The sequence below is a fragment of the Rhodofomes roseus genome (assembly GCF_022264815.1).
Source record: "Rhodofomes roseus strain CIRM-BRFM 1785 chromosome Unknown C8Q71scaffold_17, whole genome shotgun sequence".
In the NCBI taxonomy this organism is placed as follows: domain Eukaryota; kingdom Fungi; phylum Basidiomycota; class Agaricomycetes; order Polyporales; family Fomitopsidaceae; genus Rhodofomes; species Rhodofomes roseus.
The window spans coordinates 518,412-531,432 of NW_025952973.1; the positions used below are offsets into that span (position 1 = coordinate 518,412).

Below are 13,021 nucleotides of genomic sequence, written 5' to 3' on the forward strand. Positions count from 1 at the left end.
GTGCAGCCACGCCATGTAAGACCTCCGACTGAGCAAAGCTGTGCGAGGGACGCATCCTGTCCTGTCATTGTCAGCTATATCCGAGGGGTCCGGAGTGCTTCACGTACACGGCGTGTCCACCCACATGTCGAGGCCCTGATCGTCCCAATCCCCAGCATCCCAGAGCATCCACGGCTGCCCCGCCCACGGCAGGTCCGCTGGAGGCTGGATGCTGACGGACTCACCGCGACTGACTGGTTCTGTCATCATTCTCACGTTGCGCAGAGTGGCGCCAACGTTTCGACCCAAGCGTAGGTCTTGCCGGAGTCGTTTGCCTACCGAGACGGGGCCATCGAACCCGGAAGCAGGGGGCAGCCCGACGCTCGGAGCCATGGAAGACATCGGTGACAATGCCTATGATAGAGTTGAGATGCAACGGCATTTACTACCGTGCAGATGGACCCTGGAGGAAGGCTCGCGATAGCCGTGAAGACCCCTATATGGGCTGTGTGGTCGCTCCGGGCGAGACAGTTACCCCAATGCGCATACTTTGCACATCGGTGCTGAGTGAGTGCCGTCTGAATTGAGTCAGCCCAGTCGCTATTTTAAGTATGCCTTGCGAAGAATGAGACAGAATTCACCGCAGGAGATGGTGCAGAGCAACTTGGCCCGTCGCGGAGTCGAGTTTTGACACAGACCGGATCTCGTGACGGACGCGAATTGTCACGCACCCTCGACGCGCCTTGACGCGTCCGCCGTCCGCGCTCTGTGCCTCCATTTCAACCCATGCCTTGACTTCGTGAGCGCGACACGCAATGCAGCGATGTCTTGTCTCCCTCAGTGGCCCTATGCGAACAATTCGCCCTTGTGAAACGTATGTGGCACAATGCCTTGGCATGACCAATACTCATTCTACTGCCTACAAGGCGAAGCGACTCCATGGATCATTGATCAGTATTATCGACTCTCTTCGAGGTATCACTCATATGGGAGTACCTGTGGGATACATACCATACCTCGGAGTCTACTCATCTCGACACTCAATGCGACGCGTGTCACGTGCCGAGTAGACGGCGAGATACGGTCACGGTGTGGTCTTTAAGACTGGTCTACGTTCTCACTTATTGTGCCCACTCGCCTCAGGCTGTCGACTGTCTGCGCGGATAGCTCCCTCACCCTGCATGCCCAGCCATCTTGCTCAATGCTGTCTCGTAACGGCATTGCCCTAATATCTTCGTTCGTCCTGAATCAGGCTTTTCAGCCACCAGAAATTGATGACGCGTGCAGGCTGGGAACGATGCTAAGAAGATAAGACGCACAATTCGAACTCAAAACCGCAGGACGCCCGAGTACTCGTCCTATATATACGACCTCTGTCTAGACATGGGCTGCACCCACTCCCGACATTGGTATCGTCGCGATATGCACAAGTTGCAAAAGCCGGAACCCGAGTACGAGCCGGACCACGAGCATGGGCACGGACACGGGCACGAGCAGGACTACGAGCACGAGCACGGAAACGGACACGGACACGAGCACGACTCGGAGCGTGAACGCACACCATCCCCGAGTCTGGCGAGCGAATTGCGACTCCACCATCTCTCCCGCCCCGACCGCTTTCGATCCGGATATCGCCCCTCGTTTTACGCTGCATACGCACGTGCTGCCAGGCGTTACCAGTTTGAAGCGAGCAAATATGGAAGCTTTGCATATCGGAAAAATGCCGTCGTGAAAGTAAGGGGCATGTTCGACAATGCTACCGACCACGAGGTCCCTGCAGAAGCGATCCAGAACGGTATGGGCTCTTCAGATCCTAATGAACTTACCTAACACATCGGTCATACCAGAGTAAGGAAGCCTGGTCACGATCAATTGGCTATTTCTCACTTCGCATCCACGACAGCCTCGAATATGTCGTACCCGTCAGCATCGGCACACCAGGGAAGCAGCTCATGCTAGACTTCGACACGGGTTCATCCGACCTTTGGGTCTGGAGGTCAGTCGTCTGGAATAGTTTGCGGTTGTCCGATCACGTACTCAAAACCGCTCAGCTCGGAGGTAGCGGGGGCCGGGAAATACCGAGCGAAACACCGCCTGTATCATCCACATCTGTCCACTACCGCGAAACGAGTAGACGGGACATGGAAGATCTCCTATGGTGACGGGTCATCTGCCTCGGGCGACGTCTGGATGGACCATATCTCGGTCGCAGGGGTGCATATCCACGGCCAAGCGATAGAGGTGGCACAACATCTCAGTCGGGCCTTCCTCACAGATGGAGGAAACGACGGTTTGCTCGGGCTTGCGTTCCCTAAACTGAATACAGTGCAGCCGCACCGTGTCGCAACTCCCGTAGAGAACATGCTGGAAAAGAGACTGATTGACCCCGTGCGTGTTAGTATTATCTCGCGGATGCAGTCTATTCAGAACGGCCCGTATACAGCCCGTCTTCACCTGCAAACTTGGCCATGGTTCTGAACAGAGTTTCTATTCATTCGGTGGGTCTTTCTCCACATCAATGAATCCCCTACTCACTTCTCGCGGGTAGGGTTCATCGACAAATCGGTTACCAGACATCCTATCGTGTACCACCATGTCGACTCGTATGTGGCTCCCTTGACCCTTTCCGGCAGCGCCGTGCTCACGACAAGCTCACAGTTCGCGAGGCTTCTGGGAAGTCGCCTCCACGGCGTACATGGTAGGCGGGAAGCCGTACAAGAGCCGCGATAACACCGCCATTATCGACACGGGGACGACGCTCTGTTTGGTGCACGACGACGCTGTCGACCGAATTTACCACAGAATCAACGGCGCGCGGTACAGCAACAGTCGTGGAGGCTGGATATACCCCAACCACGAGCGACTTCCCGAGATTGAATTCGCGATTGGGCATACCATGTATCGGGTTCGTGCTGTGCTGCTCGAGGCCGTTTTTGCTGTTCAAGCGGCTGATACTTTGTTTGACAGCTGAACGAGATTGATTTCCATTACAGCGATGCTGGCGATGGCCTCACCTTCGGTGGTATCCAGAGTCGTGGAGACCTAAAGTATGACATCTTCGGCGATGTCTTCCTCAAGTCGCTCTATGTCGTCTGTGCGTAACTTCAGTGACGGATGTGAGCCAGTGTTGGCTGACCAAAAGCGTTCTGCAGTTGATCAAGCTAATATGAAAGTCGGCGTGGCACAAAGAGATGATTGAGTTGCGCTCTCGCTGCTGTGCTTGAGACGTAACATTACATTTAACCTTGGAGGACTGATCGTGTTCTTGACTTATGATTAACTTCTTGGACAGTGGCCACATTGCGTACTGCTGTGCTACTGTCGTCATGTATGCTTCTTGCTGTTGTTGTACCAACATGTAGCGGAATACGAGTGGACCTGTCTTACTAGAGCCCCAATCCATATAAATTCATAGACATCACTCCGTCCAACCAGTTCCAAAGGTGATAAAACGCAAGCAATAGATGTGTATCCTACGACCGGATTCCCGCATCTGGTCCAGGGTCGTGAACGTCCGGCTCACCAACAACATCCGCTCCAGGTAGTAGCCACCGAAACGTAACACTCAGCCTGACATCTCGAGAAAGCACAACAGATGGGCCCTTTCCATCCTCGGACTCGACCAGATCTTCCATACACTTCTCGATCCCGTGCGTCCATCCATACCGCGCCTCCTCCGTCATGACAATCGCGCTTCCGGGCGGGAGGTACACACCGCACCCATCGCCTTCTCCCGAGGCGATCTCCTCGGTGCGCTGTGATGCAGGCTCGTCGCCGCGGCCCTTCAGCACCTTCGCAAAGCGCATGACGCATCCCGAGCCGAAGCTCACACCGATGATACCGTCGCCGTAGCGGTCGAGGAGGTCGACGTGCGGCGTAATGCCGTCGCCCGGCCAGTACAGGTTCAAAATGGCTTGGCGCGCGTAGGGCGTCGGTGGGGCGGGGAAGAGAAGCTCGTGCTTCTCTGGAGGTAGGAGGGGGCGAAGTAGAGTGGACAAGGAGGAAAGAAGGGAGCTGAGTATGGGAGGTAGGCCGCTACCGCTGCCTGGCTGTGTGGGCTCCCCGGATCGTTCGAACAGCATGACTTGGTCGACGTCGGGCGAGCGGAAGTACATTTGTATGCACGTCGACATGACGTCCTCCGCGAATTCCTCCGGTAGCCGTGATGCAGGGTCGAAGAAGAGCCCCGGGATTGATGGTGCGCTGCGACTGGCGAGTACAGTCGCGACACATGGCCAGTCTGCAGAGTTGAGGGTGGTGAGTGATGACATGCGAGTTATACTCGGGGGAACAAAGGCGGGGTCGTCCAGAGACGGTGCCTCAGACGAGGGCCCAAACAGAGAGTCGACATCTGAGTCCGTGGTAGACTCCTGCGAGTATACGGAGGGCGTGTCATAATCGTCCGCGGCCGCGTCGGCGAACGTTTGTAGAAGGGCAGTGTCTGTGACGATGCTCAGCGGTGTCCGGTGCGTCATGACAGGTGTAGGTGTTGTGTCTCTCCTGCACTTGACCGCCCGTCTTTCATCTTCATCCTCATCGCTGGAGTGTTTGCGCTTGCCGGTGCTGCCAGAGACATGAAACACATCCGCGATCATACAACAAACGTGTTGGATCCCGGCGCCGAAGTCGTCGAAGTTGACGAGAACAAAGAGTGCCGTAAGCGCGAAGTTGGTCAACAGCCCGTGGCTGCGTAGATTCAGGCTGCAGAGCGACGGCAGACCACGGGAGTAGACTTGGTGGTACCACTTACAGCGGGCGTACTTACACCGAACAGGATACCGGGTCCCGGAAAGGTGAATTACGTCAGCTGCTCGAGGTGGGCGCTTGGACTGGGCGCTCAGACGCTCAACCCTCCCAACGTCTCTTCCATCGTCCTCCTTGTCTTCGCCTGCGCAATGGACGAAACAACGCCTTCAGGTCGCCCTATCATTGATAGAGAAAAGGTACGCACAGCGGCGGTGAATGCGATATCACGTTGACAGTGTAGCTTGCCAGACGGCCCCGTTTCTCATTCGCACCTTCATCAAAGTCGGCGGTTTCCACCGTGTTGCGCAGTTCGAAGATGGTCCTATACCGACGGCGGATGAACAGCAAATATTCACATGGTACATATATCTTGTATGTCTGCACGACCAGACTCGGACTTACGATGCTATGCCTGTATAGGAAGGACGCAACACTGCGCGAAGTGCTGACCACAGTCCGCGCAACTGCGCCAGCCAGCCCTGAGATACGGCATCCTCTCGCGCGGTACTCCTTCCGTACGCTCTACGCCGACAGCGCAACGCGCGGACGATTGAACCAGAAGGAGCTCGGCATCGTCTACTCGCGAGACATCCTCGGCGAGCCTGGCTCACTCACCTCTACCGCTCCGCGCCTCCTCACCGACGACGACGTCCCACCAGGCAATGACGAGCGCACGCTTGACGAACTTCGCTTCGTCCCAGGAGACTACCTTTGCGTTGCTGTGCTACTGCCCAAAAATGCCACAGTTGCTGCGCCCGGGGGTGAACTCGCCATCAAGGGCAGTGCCGCACCTGGCACGAACGGCCCTACATCAAACGGGTGGAAGAGCGGTAACAGGACGGATGGTGGATGGGGAGGTGGTGCGTCCTCTACTGCCGGTCCACCAGGTGGGTTGGGGAGGGGTGGTGGACATTGGCGCGGTGGGTCAGACGCGCCGCCAGCTGGTTCGCGTGGGCGTGGTGGACGTGGTGGGTTTGGTGGAAGGGACAGAGACAGGGACGATGATAGGCGCGTGCCACCCCCACGCAGAGATTCGCCGCCTCCTCCGAGGAGGGACACATGGGGTGATCGTCGAGATAGGCGAGGTGGTTCAAGGTCAAGGAGTCCACCAAGACGTCGGGGAAGATATGACTGAGGTGTGCTATATCTTGCTGTGCTTCTCTCAATTACTTCTGTTTTAGGCTGCTCTGTTGTGCTATCACCTCTCACGTTGAGCAATCGAGCCCGTTTGCTTGACCGCGGCGAATGCAATAAATGTGCGCCCCGGAGGCGACAAAACTCTTGATAGCAGCGAGAACACGATTATAGCACATATCTAACAACGCACGATGGGTGATAGCTACATTGGGTTATTGTGAATCTTCTCTCCTCCTTATGACGGACATCGGAACATCGGGTGCGGTCTGAGTGCGCTCTAACGGCCTCCACGAAGGGCGAGCACCAAGTGCAGAACAGTGCCCGCCGTGATGTTGAAGTCCTTGGCCGTCTTGTCATCAGGCCTGCACAACTATGAGTCAGCGCGAACCCAGCGTTCTGCTTGTCCGCACGCACATTTGCCTGCCACCGTAAATGAGTCGTTGCTGAGGCGGGGGTACACCAGACTGCTCCTCGACCTTCTCCTTTATGCGCGTGATCTTGTCATCAGGGTCGATATCGAGCTCGATCTGTGAATCACGCAAGTCAGGAACGTTTGTTGCGCGAGGGGCGACATGCCCCCGCCAGTCTCTAGCAGGCGATCTACACACCTCCTTCCCGGTGAGCGTCTGGACGCGTGAAGCAGTATGAGCAGGACGATCACCTCGCGGACGAGGTCGACGGCGCACCTTTACTTTGATCAACATGGTGCTTCAATGACGCGTGCGGGAGAGTGAGGAAGGGAGGAAGATGGCAGGAAGAGAGAAGGTTACGTTCGTGTGGCTCAAGCACGGCTGCTTCAGCGACAGAATGCGTTCCGGAAATGGCAGGTGCTGCTGAAACACTTCGGGTGGGACACGCCTCTCGTGACCGTGCCCGACGCGGGACGCGCTGCCAGAGTCAACGCCGTACCCGGACAATATCACGGATGGTTGATCATCCGAGCCCCCCCTCTCAAAACTCTCACCGCCGACGGCCTTGCAGTGCACAGACTAGACGTATGCACTGACATACACGACCACCTTGCACACACTATGTCTGCTGCCAAGATGGCGCGCTGGAAGGGCACCCTCGATAAGGCCAAGACGAACTTGTCGTCCGAGCAGCTGGAGAAGCTCGCTTACATCGCCGCATGGCATACCCGCGAGGGCGACTTTGCGGACTCGGTGCAGAACAATCTGGAAATCGTCGAATGCAATACGTTCGTGCGCCCTGGAGACGAGAAGACCCATGCGCGGGTTGTGTATGAGGCGACGGTCACCAAAGGTGAGCTCCTGAGCGGCAACTCCGTCGTCCGGCCAGACAGACTCCACGATTCTGGGGTCCACACAACGCTCTGACATGTACTGTTCCCAGATATGTGTAACGCGCACGGTATGATGCATGGTGGATGCGCTGCGTATCTGGTGGACTGGTGAGTCTAGCGACGAATATCGAATGCTGCTCTTGTGTGAGGCTCAATGTCGTTGGGATCACCTCTCATAGCTGTACCTCTATCGCTCTTGTCGTGATGGGACTTGCAACGGGTGGCCCTGTAGACTTGGTATCACAGTCTCTGAGCACGACATACCACGCCGGGGCAAAACTGTAAGACCTCCGTGCAGATTCGCTCTATGCCCGACACTGAATGCACTGCAACAGTGGCGACAAGATACAGATCGTTAACATCTCCACCGCCGCTGGCAAACGCGCGGTGACCGCTCGTGCAGAGGTATGTGCACGCGACAACCAGAATGCCTCGATACTGAAGCGCCCTTAGATTTGGGATTTGACAACCAAACGCCTAGCCGTCACTGGGAATCATGTCAAGATGGTGCCGAGCAAGTCTGACTTCAAGCTTTGATCGGCGAGTGGCCGTTGGATGCCTTTATTTTTGCTATATATCTCCGCGATCTCGTGCCGTGCTTCGACGTCCATCCTGATTGATTAAGCTTTTGACCGGCAGTTCTCTTGGTCTGCATACCTTTCATCCATAAACGCATTGAATCTTACGAACACTGACGCCTCGTTAAGCTGTGACGGTGGCCCGAGCACCTATGCTACTCATATCGCTGGGCACCAGAGTTAGCGGGTATATCACGCCGATTGAGTGAGCAGTGTGCGACACTCTCGTTATTGACCTGCATAAATCTCAGCTTATCCTCCGGTTGATCACATCTCTTTCCCGGTCAATGTATCATGGCGTTCTGTTCTCCTTCCAATCGCACGCCAACAAACGCTTCACAGTGTGCTCACAGGTGCTCACAGATGGGACTGCGTCATGGAAGAGGTCGTCAAAGAGATTGATTGATGCTAACGCTACACAATGCACAGAGATCTAATGCTACATCCCAGTCTACTCAGTCCCTCGTCCACGAACCACTCCAGCGATGCTCAGCATCACGGTTGCTATTGCGCCAAAACACGAATCTTGTGCACTGCACCGACCACTCGATCCCAAGACCGCGCTGCCTTGCGCTTGCCCAGGATGTGCACCTCGAGACCTCCCTCCGTGATGTCGCACTCGCTGTCCACGCAGATTGGCTCGTGCGCAGGTGCCTTGGGTGGCGCGAGATGCAGCTCCGGGATGGGCATCGTGTCCACGACCGCATGCTGCTCGGGGGTAATCGGGCCCTCGCTCTCCTCCGATTCCGACTCGGAATGGGAGTATGCAGAGGGCATGGAGAATAGCGAGGAGTACCTCGCATCGTCGAAAGTCGATGGGGCATGCGCAGAGGGTGAAGAGGGTGCGAAGACTGCTCGGACCGATGCATCCTCGTCGGCCTCGGGATACGGTGCGGTGGGGAGGGGCTTGATCTCGACGAGCTCGAGGTCGCTCTCGCTCGAGTCGAAACGGTCTTGGCGGTCGACGTCCGTGATGTCGACGGAGCCGACCTTGGTGAGCTGGTGCTCGAGCTCGTATACGAGCTCCTCCTCCTCGCTCAGGAAGAAGGTGTCGGCGTTAAGAATGGATTCGCGCAGATCGGGAAGGCTGATGCGGTCGGTAGGGTCGAGAGTGAAGATGCGGAGGAGAATGCGACGTGCGGCGGCGGACATGGGGAGCATGCGCCGGAAGTAGGCGTCAGGGTCTCGCGAGTAGGAGACGAACGCTGAGTCCTCGATCGAGCACGCAATGGTCCACGGATTCCGCCCGGTGATCATGTTGGTGAGGATGACCCCGAGTGACCAGACATCGGAGACGGCGCTGAGGAAGGGGAGTCCTTGAGATGCACGTCCGACACATTCTGTGATTCAGGTTGCCCGTAAGTCTCACGTACAACGCCTCCGCTGCAATAAACTCACCTGGACTGATGTAGAATGAGCTTCCGCATCCAAAGGCGGTGCTGACTCGTGTGGTCGTTGCAAGCCCGAAGTCGGAGACGAAGACCTCATTGAGGTCGGCCGAGCAAAGGACGTTTTCGGGCTTCAAGTCACGGTGGAAGATGCCCATACGGTGGCAATGGTAAACGGCGTCGAGAATCTGAAGGAAGATGCGCTTGACACGGTCGTCTCTCCGCTTGAAGATGCCGTAGTCGATGATGGCGCTGAACAGATCGCCGCCAGGGCAATAGTCAAGCAGTAGAAAAACGAAGTCCCTCTCCTCGATCACTTGGTGGAGCTTCAACACGTTGGAGTGGCTGCAGACCGCCTTGTGGTAGGCGATCTCGCGCTGCTGGAGGCAGAAATATTCGGACTCCTCGGGGTGTTTGAGGAGGCACTTCACGGCAAAGTACGCAGGGTTGGAGGGTGGCGAGTTAAGGTCCAAAGCGCGGTATACGACGCCGTAGGCGCCGTGTCCTAGGGACTCGAGGAGTTGGAGGCGTAGATGCCCAGCGGCCAAGACTTTGCCGGAGAAGCTAGGGAGGATGGCGCTGAAGTGCACCATGGTCGACGAGGGGTATTGGCGGATCGTGAGGAATCGTGAGCAGAGGCAAAGGCGTCGCGGGCAAGCGAGTACTTCGGTCGTTCGCTGTCATCTCTGCAAGTTGGCTGAGGTTTTATATTGCTAGTGTCTGCTCGGTATCGGATAGCGACGGCGTCGGGCAAGTTGCTGGCTGGAGAGGATGTCGGATATGGGATTTGGTATAGCCCGTCCTTAACAGGACCCGTATCCGCTCTTCCGCACCCCAATCAGGAAATATAGGGAACCTGGCCAGGCTTACCTGTGCGAGTCCTTCGGCCCACGGTGTTCAAAGCGGGGCCGTGCCTTGACCCCGCGTTGCAGTTGACCTGTGGTGGTGGACGGGACAAACGGTCGGATGGCACTTCCATCCGACCGTTTGTTCTCTCCGTCGGTATACGGTCATGGGCAGAGACGCCGCTTCCGAAATTTCATGGCGAGTCCGGCGCTGGCCCTACCGTACACTGCATGTTTCTTGCATTGTTACATGTCCGTCCCTTGAGATCAGTTGCGAGTGCTTTCTGTGTAGTTCAATTGGACTGATACACAGCAGCCCGTTCGAGCGTGCCTGCCCAGGCTTGCCCAGGTCGAGACCGTGACGGTCGCAGTCGCGGCTCTAGCACAGCGGAAGCAAATACGACAGCTGCCTTTTTAGGCTGGACCGCGCGGGGGACCCCGGAACCAATGTTTCCAGCCACCAGAGGCCACCAGATCTTCCGACCGTCGCGGACGCGGTGGCGTATCCGCCAAGTTGTTCCCGACATGATGGTCATTACCGGCGGAGGCCTACGAGCTGCCTACGGCCTCATTATTATTGATTCATTTGGGTACTGTAGATCCAGAACCTCGGATGGGCGGATTGCACTTCAGGTGCCACTTGTCATACCGTCGGAAGTGGTCTGTTGATTCGACCTAGATCGCGACGTTGCGACTAATCGAAATGGCAATTATTGGAGGGCAGTACATGTCCGCATCCTCCGGGCATGAATCATAAACATGATAAACCTTGATAAACGCGCTGGTTAGCTGGTTTCGGTGTCACAGGGTGTCACCCGAGCCAACTTGGAGAATTGCTTGCGAGCGTGTCAATGCAGCCCCATCACTGTCAGTCGTCACGCTTACTCAACGAGCTTCCGCGTGAATGAGTGCCCAGATGGGAACCCTACGTTCACACCACTCGCGCGCCCTCGTGGGATGGCGCACTACGACAGGCCCACGCACCAGGATGTCTAGGCGATACATAAGGAGCCCAGCTCGCTTCATGAAAGGTAACCTGCGCTCTCAGATCTCGTAGCATGGACTTTCTCTCCAAAGTGCGCCGGCTTCCTGCTGCTCCTCATCCGAATGACGATCCCGCATCCATCAAAGGCAACCTTCCGTTGGAGAAGAGGCAATTGTCTGCCAACATCTTCGCGTGGCATATCGGGAACTTCCCAGGCAGCCGTGTCTTTGGACACACCGAAGTCGAGGATCTGAGGCTGGCCGAGGCGGACGTTCGGAACACGAGCATGGGCGAGAACTTGGAGCTGCTTGAAGACACCATCTCGCCGGAAGATGCGCGTCAGCTGTCGTTGCAAGGTCGGACTGTCTGCGAGATAACAGTGACTGAACGTGAGTGACTTCACCGCGATCTGTGGGACGAACATGTCGTACGGTGATTGATCATGTTCAAATGACAGAGATGCTGAATGTGCATCGAACCCTGGCCGGCAGTTGTTCAGCGCATCTTGTTGACATGTGAGTATGTCTGGGAAATAACGTATGAGAGGTCGCACAGCTCATCTCATGCAGCGGAACGTTCTCATCCCTCCTGACTCTATCCCTGGTAACTGGTGTGGACTACACCGGCGTGTCAGCGTCGTTAAATATGACGTACCACGCACCCGCTACATTGTGAGCCCTCGCCTTTCGGCACAGTCATCCGAGGTGACACGCAATTCCAACCTGTAGAGGAACAGAGCTCCGTATGGTGAGCACTAGCATCTCAACCAGCGGCCGAATTACAGCCGCTCGCGCAGAGGTAAGTCTCGAGGGCCACGGGTCGACGTCAAGCGCGTTATGAATTGGCCATTGCAGGTGTATGACAAGAGAACGTCAAAGCTACTCGTCTCCGCCGTGCATACCATCGCACCTTTCCAGACCTCCCGGAAGCAGAAGTTGACACACAAGGAGAGTTCAAAAGCGAGGCTATGAATTCATCTCCGTTACCCTTTGACATTGATATCTATTCATCGCGCCGCTATCAATCAACGTACACTGGTCTTCAGCCTCACTCTCCCGACGTCTGTCCATGAGAATGACCACCGCTGATGTAGACATGAAGTTCACTCTAAGCCCCTAAAGTACGAAGGTACTCTTGTAGTTTCTCTAGGGCTCGATATCGGTGGGAGATCTTGTTCTTCACCTCAGCGCTCATCTCGGCGTACCTGCGTGCGCGATTAGTGAAATGCTCATTGCTACCCCACGTCAGTGGTAGGTATGGTACATACGTCTGATCGAACCCCTTTGGCTCGAAAACAGGATCCCAGCCAAACTTCGTTTCGCCCCTCGCGGGCACGATGCGGCCATCTGTCTGACCCTCAAATAGGATGGGCTCTGTTCCTGGTCCAGCGCTGTAGGCAAAGGTGCAGAGAGCCCATGCGTTGGTCGTCGGGAAGCCAATGAGTAACTTATTGAGTCCTACGCTTCCACATGAGCTCATCATTTTGTGTACGTTCAGTGCAAGACAAACCATCATGTCCGATCTCCTTCATGAAGTACTTGATATACGGTCCAGGCAGTCCGTTGAGTGCCTCAAAGCATAGGGCAGTGTCTTCGGTAATGCAGGGTCCGCCGAGTAGTTCAGCTGCACGCTTGCATTTAGCGATGGCCACTTCCTGGGTGCTTCCCTGTACTTCAGGAACTGTTGGGAATTCGGTGAACATCAGCTCAGACGTCGGTCTATCGGAGTAAACCTGTGCACTCGCTATCGAGTTCCTGTGAGTCGATCTCTACGCCTGACTGTGCGAGGATGGCGCGAACTTCCTTGAGCTTGTTCGCATTGCCTGTCACGAAGACTGACAACGTTCTCAGACGGGCCACCTCTGCATCCGTTTAGTGTCCACTTACTGAGGCGTTTGGAGGCCATTGTCGAGTGCGTCGTGCTGTAGAGTTCTCTTCGGTGTTAGACCGCCTCGATACGTCACCTTCTTATGAACAACTAGCGATAGACTTTTGGTCAGGGTGACTCGAGGCTTCTCGGCTTCTGAGTCTGACACTCGGACGCGATCATGGCTAAATTGA

At 56.0% G+C, this 13,021-nt stretch overlaps 8 protein-coding genes across 8 annotated transcripts; 4 read left to right on the forward strand and 4 right to left on the reverse strand.

Moving 5' to 3' along the window:
- Positions 1–1,401: 1,401 nt before the first annotated feature.
- On the forward strand, positions 1,402–3,178 carry C8Q71DRAFT_712006 (acid protease; the record flags this gene model as incomplete). Its single annotated transcript, XM_047920831.1, has 9 exons — positions 1,402–1,774; positions 1,837–1,840; positions 1,883–1,975; positions 2,031–2,367; positions 2,423–2,477; positions 2,528–2,582; positions 2,638–2,893; positions 2,956–3,073; positions 3,132–3,178. The coding sequence occupies 9 exons, from the start codon at positions 1,402–1,404 to the stop codon at positions 3,176–3,178; spliced, it is 1,338 nt and encodes a 445-aa protein (XP_047776529.1).
- Positions 3,179–3,452: 274 nt separating this feature from the next.
- C8Q71DRAFT_712443 (uncharacterized protein) lies at positions 3,453–4,250 on the reverse strand (the record flags this gene model as incomplete). The annotated part of the gene is made up of 2 exons (XM_047920857.1): positions 3,453–3,734; positions 3,810–4,250. The coding sequence occupies 2 exons, from the start codon at positions 4,248–4,250 to the stop codon at positions 3,453–3,455; spliced, it is 723 nt and encodes a 240-aa protein (XP_047776530.1).
- Positions 4,251–4,730: 480 nt separating this feature from the next.
- On the forward strand, positions 4,731–5,970 carry C8Q71DRAFT_772673 (histone deacetylase complex protein). Its single transcript, XM_047924416.1, has 3 exons — positions 4,731–4,922; positions 4,975–5,084; positions 5,146–5,970. The coding sequence occupies exons 1-3, from the start codon at positions 4,875–4,877 to the stop codon at positions 5,858–5,860; spliced, it is 873 nt and encodes a 290-aa protein (XP_047776531.1). The 5' UTR covers positions 4,731–4,874; the 3' UTR covers positions 5,861–5,970.
- Positions 5,971–5,999: 29 nt separating this feature from the next.
- On the reverse strand, positions 6,000–6,733 carry C8Q71DRAFT_177000 (ubiquitin-related domain-containing protein). The gene is made up of 4 exons (XM_047916775.1): positions 6,549–6,733; positions 6,471–6,488; positions 6,277–6,389; positions 6,000–6,224 (listed from the first exon to the last, which is right to left on the reverse strand). Exons 1-4 carry the CDS (start codon positions 6,564–6,566, stop codon positions 6,140–6,142), a joined length of 234 nt encoding a protein of 77 aa, XP_047776532.1. The 5' UTR covers positions 6,567–6,733; the 3' UTR covers positions 6,000–6,139.
- Position 6,734: 1 nt separating this feature from the next.
- Positions 6,735–8,114, forward strand: C8Q71DRAFT_176919 (HotDog domain-containing protein). Its single transcript, XM_047916774.1, has 5 exons — positions 6,735–7,125; positions 7,216–7,273; positions 7,345–7,446; positions 7,501–7,570; positions 7,619–8,114. The coding sequence occupies exons 1-5, from the start codon at positions 6,894–6,896 to the stop codon at positions 7,700–7,702; spliced, it is 546 nt and encodes a 181-aa protein (XP_047776533.1). The 5' UTR covers positions 6,735–6,893; the 3' UTR covers positions 7,703–8,114.
- A 133-nt stretch (positions 8,115–8,247) lies between these two features.
- Positions 8,248–9,724, reverse strand: C8Q71DRAFT_725565 (kinase-like protein; the record flags this gene model as incomplete). Its single annotated transcript, XM_047921708.1, has 2 exons — positions 8,248–9,083; positions 9,142–9,724. 2 exons carry the CDS (start codon positions 9,722–9,724, stop codon positions 8,248–8,250), a joined length of 1,419 nt encoding a protein of 472 aa, XP_047776534.1.
- Positions 9,725–11,034: 1,310 nt separating this feature from the next.
- Positions 11,035–11,932, forward strand: C8Q71DRAFT_860091 (uncharacterized protein; the record flags this gene model as incomplete). The annotated part of the gene is made up of 5 exons (XM_047927745.1): positions 11,035–11,350; positions 11,419–11,476; positions 11,531–11,632; positions 11,690–11,759; positions 11,816–11,932. The coding sequence occupies 5 exons, from the start codon at positions 11,035–11,037 to the stop codon at positions 11,930–11,932; spliced, it is 663 nt and encodes a 220-aa protein (XP_047776535.1).
- C8Q71DRAFT_772687 (inosine triphosphate pyrophosphatase-like protein) lies at positions 11,739–13,012 on the reverse strand. The gene is made up of 5 exons (XM_047924417.1): positions 12,848–13,012; positions 12,706–12,795; positions 12,471–12,641; positions 12,229–12,418; positions 11,739–12,165 (listed from the first exon to the last, which is right to left on the reverse strand). Exons 1-5 carry the CDS (start codon positions 12,864–12,866, stop codon positions 12,069–12,071), a joined length of 567 nt encoding a protein of 188 aa, XP_047776536.1. The 5' UTR covers positions 12,867–13,012; the 3' UTR covers positions 11,739–12,068.
- Between the last annotated feature and the right edge of the window lie 9 nt (positions 13,013–13,021).

Excerpts from the sequence above, each read along its gene's own strand:
- C8Q71DRAFT_772673 (XM_047924416.1), top strand. The coding sequence starts at position 4,875 with ATGGACGAAACAACGCCTTCAGGTCGCCCTATCATTGATAGAGAAAAG. Across the intron at positions 4,923-4,974 it reads CTATCATTGATAGAGAAAAG|ACGGCCCCGTTTCTCATTCG; the intron begins GTACGCACAGCG and ends GTAGCTTGCCAG. Across the intron at positions 5,085-5,145 it reads GAACAGCAAATATTCACATG|GAAGGACGCAACACTGCGCG; the intron begins GTACATATATCT and ends ATGCCTGTATAG.
- C8Q71DRAFT_177000 (XM_047916775.1), bottom strand. Across the intron at positions 6,225-6,276 it reads ATTTACGGTGGCAGGCAAAT|GCCTGATGACAAGACGGCCA; the intron begins GTGCGTGCGGAC and ends ATAGTTGTGCAG.
- C8Q71DRAFT_176919 (XM_047916774.1), top strand. The coding sequence starts at position 6,894 with ATGTCTGCTGCCAAGATGGCGCGCTGGAAGGGCACCCTCGATAAGGCC. Across the intron at positions 7,274-7,344 it reads GCTGCGTATCTGGTGGACTG|CTGTACCTCTATCGCTCTTG; the intron begins GTGAGTCTAGCG and ends CACCTCTCATAG. Across the intron at positions 7,447-7,500 it reads TACCACGCCGGGGCAAAACT|TGGCGACAAGATACAGATCG; the intron begins GTAAGACCTCCG and ends GCACTGCAACAG.
- C8Q71DRAFT_772687 (XM_047924417.1), bottom strand. Across the intron at positions 12,419-12,470 it reads GAAGGAGATCGGACATGATG|GACTCAATAAGTTACTCATT; the intron begins GTTTGTCTTGCA and ends GTGGAAGCGTAG. Across the intron at positions 12,166-12,228 it reads CCAAAGGGGTTCGATCAGAC|GTACGCCGAGATGAGCGCTG; the intron begins GTATGTACCATA and ends TCGCGCACGCAG.